At 33.2% G+C, this 8,879-nt stretch overlaps 1 protein-coding gene across 1 annotated transcript in view; it reads right to left on the bottom strand.

Moving 5' to 3' along the window:
- Positions 1-8,879, bottom strand: part of Oca2_0 (P protein) — a 71,654-nt gene extending 62,775 nt beyond the window's left edge. The window contains exon 1 of the mRNA XM_011189069.3: positions 8,556-8,879. Coding sequence (XP_011187371.2) covers positions 8,556-8,743 — 188 coding nt within the window. The 5' untranslated portion in view covers positions 8,744-8,879. The remainder of the gene's footprint in view (positions 1-8,555) is intronic.

Below are 8,879 nucleotides of genomic sequence, written 5' to 3'. Positions count from 1 at the left end.
CGTGTCATCTGGGCTTTAAGAAAGTGTTATATATCGAATTTCATTGAAATCGGTCGAGTAGTTCCTGAGATATGGAGTATAAATACAGGGAGTAGAAACTAGTATATACTCTACCAGGTGTATGTACTACCTAGAGTATATACTCTACCAGGAGTATGTACTAAATAGAAAGTATATACTCTACCAGGAGTATGTGCTCCCTCGAAAGTAGTGTTTACACCACTAGGAGTATGTGCTCCCTAGAAAGTAGTGTTTACACTACTAGGAGTATGTGCTCCCTAGAAAGTAGTGTTTACACTACTAGGAGTATGTGCTCCCTAGAAAGTAGTGTTTACACTACTAAGAGTATGTGCACCCTAGAAAGTAGTGTTTACACTACTAAGAGTATGTGCACCCTAGAAAGTAGTGTTTACACTACTAGGAGTATGTGCTCCCTCGAAAGTAGTTTATACACTACTAGGAGTATGTCCTCCCTCGAAAGTAGTATATACACTATGAGTGTAAATTGCAGTTTAATAAATTGTTTTATTAATTTTTAGTTACAATTTTTTATAAAGATTTTTTTGAAACTTATACTTCTATTTGGTGCCGATCAATAATTTTAAGCTTTTTTATAAAAATTCAGCATTTTTCAATGTGCACATTTTTTTTTGAATTTTTTAAGTTTTATTTTTAATTCTTGTTCGATATTACTTTTTTCTCTTTTTTCATAAGTCTTCCGAGTACTTACAAATCACCGATGTTCGTTATTTAAGGTACTCAATGTAACAAATTTGCTTTTTCGTTATAAGGGGTTTTCGTTAAAATGAATATTCGTTATTTCGAAAAACTACTGTATTAAGTTTCATATAAATTAAAATTTTAAATACCAAAATTTAGCTCTTAAGTATTAATAAAACTAAAAAAATGTTTTCATTTTACAATTTTTAATCACTCAAAATTTTCTCTTTGCATATTTATCTCTTCTATTATGTTTACTACTACTTTCAACCAGTGATAACCGGTCAACAGCAGTAATGTTTGAAGATTTTATTCGATATTTATCTCTTTCGGAGATCGTTTAAGTATTCACCAATCGCGCTAATCTCACATTTCCTTTGAAAACACTCGAATAATATATGCTATAATCGCTTAAAGCGGTTCCTACGCCAAATATATATATATATAATTATGATGGGAGTTTTCAAGCAGGCTTTATTCGCTTGCATATATACTCATTCATAGTAGATAAATATATGTAAATATATGCATGATTTAGATTTCCTTGTTGACATTCGGAAATTGAGTTGAGTACTTATTTATGTATGTATGTATGAGATGACAGAAAATCGGATTTTCTTTGGCTTTGTGAATTTCAAACTATATTTGATAGCAGAAAAGCGTGAAACAAATAAGAGTATATATTCGCTTATATGGGAAAGAAATTATGATTGACGATTTCATGTATAGATAAATAAAATTTATATAATGTGAAGTACGAAAATCCATTGTAAAAATATTAAAAATGAAGCTGTATTAAAAAAAAAAATATAAAAAATAATTTTTAATTCACTAAATTTTTTTTCGATTAAACCCCTTAAAAAATATTGTTTTCATTAAAAATTTAAAATTAAAAAAAAAATAAAAAATTACAAAAAATGAATGAAACGGATAGCTTGCAGATTTTAAAGTCTTTCTAGGAGAAAATATCTATTTTTCAGTACATACACACATAGAATATGCAAAAAATATATACTTCGTACCCTTACCAACAAACATAGACATAGGTAGCCACACAAAGGGTGTCTGCTCGCTCACCTTTATAATCGAAAAAAAGAAAAACGCCTGTGCACCCGTGTGCAACAAATTGTTGAATGCTCCTCATTGACATTACCGTTAAGCTGTGCACAGAGTGGAGTGTCATCATATATGTACACTTTAGGCATTTTTAAACCACAATAGTCGTTAATCTCCGCAGTCGGTTGGTTGCCTAGCAGACCTACACAATTACAGGTTTTCGTTAGACTTTTGGTTGAATGTGTGCACGCTCGAGGCAACATCAATAGACAACCAGACGACATTGTGAAAGTGAAGAGAGCGAAAAAGATTTTGCAAAGTTCATTTTTTGCGTACGTTTGACTTTGTCTCACCCACAAAACTCACTACGCCACTTCACCACTTGTACACGCACTCACGTTGGGCAATCATGCTCGGATTACGTTCGATTCCACTTAAACGAATTAAATGAGTGCCATTTAAATGCGACATTGCAACTCAATGGTAATTGCAAATATTGTTGTTATCTATAGTTATATTGTAAGTTCTTAACTGTATTTCTGCGCATTTTTTGGGGTGCTGTATAATAATAATTGGAAATTCCTACAGTGAAGACCTTATGAGATTTTATGAGAAGGTTTTTCATATTCGAAATATATATTGGATGAAAAATATTATTTTTATACTGTAGTCTTGTATTTGTATGTATATGAAGAATAAGACAAAAACTACTCATCAATTAGAGTGTGAATAACCAGACAGTGAGACAACAACAGTTAATGTCTATTTAATTACGCTTCAGAAGTGGTGATGTAAAAGTGGGCAGAAATCTGCGTGGGTCGGCGATACATGTAAGTGGGCGTGTAAATAAATAACGGTAAACAAGGCTGTAGTTAAACACGATAAGCATTTTCAAAGACAGGAAAGAAAAAGCGACAGAAGTAGTTAGTAATTTCTTCGCACATTACTGGATTGCCTTCATTTAAGCAGAGTAAAAAAAAAAATAATTAATTATTTCACAAGATTCCTGTGATGAATTTCACAATAATCAAATACAAAGCCTTTGTTTGCGCTTACTAAGATTTTTAAGACGCACAGCAAACTTTCTTAAAACTGCGTAAAAAGGCTTCATAAAATTCCATGCTGATTTGCAAATTTTAAACCGGTAATTTCCACTCAACAAGATTAGCAAAATAAACAGTTTTTGAGTTGCATACCTAAATAGGCAGCTTTATTGCGTGTGGCGCCTTGCACTTTTGTGATATGCAAACTTTTATTATTCCCGCCTTTTATGAGTTGCTGCCTTTTACGTAATTTAGTATATGAAATATTAGAAGTTGTCGTTTATATTTAGTTAAATGTTGGATAAGCAATAAAATTGTCATAAAATAATTTAGTCACTACATTTAATGAATTGCTGTCAACTAGGCAATTAAGCAGATATCAAATACGGGACTACATTTAGACATTTATCTACTAGATTATATAGTTATGTTTGTAATTAACGGTGTATGCTCTATGTGTGTAAAAAAATCATCACAGAAAATTAGACAATATACAATTGTCGCTTTTAGTAATGCCGAAAGCTTTATACCCTTTAAGAAGTGAGAGCTCACATATAATTAGAGATATTTTAGAGATTTTATTGTTATACGATTTGGTAAGTTCCAAGTAAGTCAGTTTTTTTTGAAAACTGAAGATTGAATAACTTTTAATAAACTTCACTTCAAACTTGAAAGCTTTTAAAGTATATTCGATATTAAAGAAGCAATACTTTTAATATTATATATATAGTAAAAATATAGTTCTCTATATACCTCTCCTCAGTGAGCTAATTGACTGCTTTTTGGTTTTTAGTTGAACTTCGAAAGCTTTAGCAAAGCTCTTTGTATCTCTCTCTGTGGAGCTAATGGACTGTTTCTTGAGCCTTGAGTTGAGTTGAACTTCAAAAGCTTTAGAAAAGCTTTTAAATTATAATCGATATTATAGAAGAAATATTTTTTAATTTCAATGTGAGTACCCAAATAAATATCAGTAATACTAAGAACAGTTAATAACTAGACTAGTAAAAGTGGATGATAACCTTGTAAATAATAAATGTATCATTTACGAAGAAACATATTTCAATATCTTGAATTTAATCGTCTTCTTGAAGCTTGAAATACATTTAGCTGCGTTACAAGCCGTTGATACCAGATTTTAACATAGATAAACCTCAAATTTGTTCGAGATCATTACCAAGGATTTCAGAACGCTGATTCTAGTGATGTAGTATAAATAATTATACTTCAAATATGGATCAGTAAAGCTTAATAAAGCTCTTAAAGCATTATTGAATGAGAAAACTATTTTTTTTTCTTTTACATGGACTCTTCCTGAACTAGAAAACTAATTTCTTCCTTTGACATAGACTTTTTCGGTCAGTGTACTTTTCGGTAGATATCTAATATATGCATTTCTCCGTGTATAGCTTAATGTATTACGTTAATCATGCAAAATTTTCACTTTTTTTCACATTCACATGTATTTCTTTTTCATTTTGTAGGAAATATCCATTAAACTAATTTTTATTGCGGCATACGAATGTTTCGCTACTATTTTTACGCTCACTTTCATACTAAATTTAGCGTACCGTTGAGGCAATGCGCTTGAATGAGCTCAATTAAGCAAATTTATATGATAATTGTGTGTACAATTTAATATGCAAATATACTAGAAATTTGTACTAGAGCATACAAACAAACACAAGGGAAGTAGTGTGTATGGATATTTCTCAGAATATTTACTATGTTAAAACTAAATTTAAAGTTGAAAATAAATACACTTGAGTTTTGCAAAATGTCTTAATACAAGAACTTTAAGTTATTCCGAGTTATCTACGGGAATTTTTAATGGTAATTTAATTACTTAATACTAAATATCAATTTTATGATAATAATCTCAAACCATAATCCCTCCAGAAATATGCTCACAGTCAATAATTTGCATAGATACAATTTAATACTACTAAAATGACAAATGGGACTCTAATGAGTGCGTCAGCCAGTTGAGCATTTAGTATTATAATTACAAATGTAATTGGTATTTTGATATTCAAATAAGGTACTTGAAATCACTTTTCTAATTTCGAATCATTTTGCGCAGTCATTTAGCATATTATTATTTCTTTTACTTACGAATTTATTTTCTTTTCATACTTACGAATAATCACTTCAAATTACTACAATTATTATATTTGCGCTTGTAATTGATATCCAACCCACAGTTATGCGGCGAAATCTTCAAATTAATGGTCAATTATTTACAAAATCAATTAGTTTTGAAATTGTTTGGAAAATTTGCAAATTACAGCAAATCACGTGGCTTCATAATATGACATAAATACAATCGAGCGAAAAAGAAAACAAATTAAGCACAATTATTGTGCTAATTGAGAGATTTTAAAGTCTATTTTCGGCGCTTTATTAAAACCAACTTCGCTAATCATTTAATCGATATTTATTAACCGATTAAGTATTGAAAATCTTTGTGGTCAGGCAGATGTGCTAAAACTGTCTAGTTGCTAATTGCTGAAAGCACACAAATTGTAGACCATTAGCAACTTTTTAAGCCAGATTTAAGAGGTGTCAGAACTATAGAGTTGCTATTATTTGAACAAATTGCAAAATATCTCTGACGTGTTTTATAAACAAATTATTAGATTAATACTGGCTAGGTAAATTAGCCAAAGTAAGTGATAATTGAGTGTCCAAAGTTGTAGTAGGTGTGCGCGATTATAATTAGTCTTATTTTCACATCTGTCAATTGGTTATTACCATATCACATCAAGAAATGTAATTTGTTTGAAGCCAGCATATATAGCCCAAATTTCCACCACCTACTGAGATCCAAGAAGAAATTAAGAATACGGGAAAGACACAGAGCAATGGAGAATTGAAGAGAGCCACTAAGAGTCGAGTAGAGCCACTGAGAAGCAGGGAGAGCTGGGAGAGCTGAGAACTGGTGAGAGACACTGAGAAGTATTGAGAATTGAAGAGAGCCACTGAGAAGCAGAGAGAGCTGATGAGAGCTTGGGAAGGGCACTGAGGATCACTGAGAATTAAAGAGAGCCACTGAGAAGCAGGAAGGGCCGGTGAGAGCTGGGGAGAGGTACTGAGAACTACTGATAATCTCTCATTGGCTGTTACCAACCACCCCCTCCCATTTGCCCTCTTAATAAACCCGAGCAAAATAATTGTACCAGACTCCAAACCAAAGCCCTACGTCAATGACCCGGCTCATAATGTAAACAAACCTCAGAGAAGCCGATAAGGCACAGAGTCGTATAGATAACCTCACAAGTGGTACTGAGAGCTGATGAGAACCCAGAAGAGGCACTGAGAGATTGATGGAGCCAGTGTGAGCTGAGGAGACCTGAGGAGAGTCCCTGAGAGGCATTAGCATCCGGCATCTCATTAGTTGTTAGGAGCCCCCTCTCATTGGAGTTAATAGTCACCTTCTCTTATTGGTCATTGGGAGCTCCACTCTCATATTCTTCCCAGAAAGCTGCGTTCTCTTTTTTCCAGAATTGCCCCTCCTGCTCTCCCCTGGCTGTCTTGGCATTTGGTTCACATTGACTTCTTCAGTGTAGTACATAGCAAAACAGCCAAAATACTGGGAAAACACAGTTGTTACGGTATCAGTACGTTTTTCTCACACCTTCTGTGATTTATTATTAAATTAAAGTTTACAAAGTAAAATATTTAAGCAAGGGGAACGAGCGAATCCTTTGCTCCACCCAAATATATCCTTTAACTGCTTCCAACAAATGTCTAGGGAGCAGCAAATCATAAGAAAATTTAGGAGATTATGATTAAAGTACAAATAAGCCCAGCGATTATGGCACGCAATGACCTCTTGACCCTGTGACTCATAAGATAAAGAAAATAAAAATCGTAGTGCACAAAGTTCTGTCCTCCAGACACATATAAATTTATAAGCCTATCTGCTGTGGCATAAAGGCTGAAATGGGACTAAAAACAAAGCGAAGTGCAAAATAAGCAGTTAAGCCAGTGTAAACAAATTGCTAAAGAGCAACGAAGAGGGAAGCGAAAGAGGAAAAGTAAGCGAAAGTAAGGCACTAACACTAATACATACTAACATAGACGTACAAAGGCTTAGTGGCTGGTGATAATTGCGTCATATGCGGATACACGAAGCGGAAAGCGAGAAGATGGCAACGTTAGATGTTTACAAAAGCGTTGGCAGTGAAAGTGGCGAATGCGCTGAACACACACATACTTGTCTATATGTCAGTATATATGTGAATGTTCTTGTATGATGTCTGCCTTCCTACTGTACAAGTGCACAAAGCAGTTACCAGCAAACAGGGAAGTTACACAAGTAAATATATGCCGTTAGCTATATGCTATAAGTAAATATATGTATAATTGTTTGATTGTTCACAGCTTTGCAGAATGTCATTTAAACCTTTAGCACATTAACACAATTATACGAGTCTCTTGTTTTTTTTTTGTTTTTCGTTTTCCAAAAGAAAAGGTAGCCAAATTGTCTGTGCACTTCTGTTTCCAAGGTTACATTTGATAATATTTAATTACATTTGAGGTTACTTGCGGTTAATTAAAACTATTTGCGGCTTTTAGCATTGTTTAGCATTCGACCACAAAAATACGGAGACTTTCTAAATTTAATTAGTAAAATGTGCCCGAAACCCGTAAAAAAACTAATTAAATATGGCTGCCTCTGATTCTGTATATAATTTCTGGAATTTAGTTTTTATGTGGTGGAGGGTTTTCGCCACCATTTGCTGGTTGCTGAAAATAACTGGTGTGATAAGAACAGGCATCCTAGAGTCCTTAAAATGGGGTACGTACAGCAAACAGTCTCAAAATTTATTACAGGGGGTTCTAACTTGCAGAAATTATGAATATAGTGCGATACTGGAACTAATTAGAAATCTGGAAGTATACTGCATAGTTTACTAGAACGTCTTAACCATAAGTAGAGATAACTGAGGCAAAGACAATAAAGTTTATAGTAAAAATCTGCTTAAACGATACTTAAAGCATATAGTCAAGGTTCCACATCGACTTTCCGTAGCAGTCAGCAACAAAATTATAGATCATAAGCTCTATGTTTCTAGATGGGATTACAAGCATAACAGCACCGCCTCCCTTTTATATGAAACAGCTATCAGCTTTAAAGTCACATGAGTTACTTCTTGCTTTGAAAGCTTTATAATAAGTTGAAAGAAAATTTCTGAACGAAAGAGTTTTATAAAACTGGATTCATAGCGTTAGAAACAAACAAACAGAAGAGTTACACACTTGTTAGAATTATCCTGAGCTTTTTGAGCATGACAAGTACATGAAAAAGCTCTCTGAACTGTAACCTAACCGCAAAAGTAAGTTAGTTCCACTAGAAGCCCGGCGGTTTCAAGAATATAGTTTGCACAGAAAGCCAAAAGTAGATTTAATATGAAATGGAAAAATCACAGATTATTTTGAGGGGCTTTCAGATTCTTATGAATTACAAAATAAAATATTTTACGAGGAGTCATTGAATGGACTTAAAACTACCATATGTTGAATAAAATAAGCTATTTATGAATATAAAATGTCTCCATTAAACACCAGTTCTAACCAAGTTTAATTAAAGTTGTGGAAATTTCTAATGAAAGCTTTTAATCTAAGTTTTAAGATTCTAAACACTTAAACACCAGTTCTAACCTAGTTTAATTAGAGTTATAAAAATTTCTTATAAAAGCTCTAAACCTAAGCTTTAAGCTTTTAAGCACTTACTTGTCATTCCGTGGTAAACGCACCCAAGAGCGTATGCGCTGCATTAATTCCTGTATTTTTGTATTTCTCTCCTCCTCATCTTCCTCCTCCTCCCACTCATAGTTAACTGTGGCATCTGAATTTAGTTCGCGATCCTCATTGAGATCGTCGGTGATCGTAAAGGTGGGGCGCGAATGAACACTTTCCATTGTGTGGCAATTAACTTTCAACAACTTTTCAATTATTTCTTTTCTTTTCACCAATACACTACACCACACTACTGAGCAATATTATTTACAACTGCATGGAGAACATTAACCAAATATTTTGCCCAATTAATTCTTC

This window comes from Zeugodacus cucurbitae, chromosome 3, assembly GCF_028554725.1.
Source record: "Zeugodacus cucurbitae isolate PBARC_wt_2022May chromosome 3, idZeuCucr1.2, whole genome shotgun sequence".
Taxonomy (NCBI): Eukaryota; Metazoa; Arthropoda; class Insecta; order Diptera; family Tephritidae; genus Zeugodacus; species Zeugodacus cucurbitae.
This window is presented reverse-complemented; position numbering and strand designations above follow the sequence as displayed.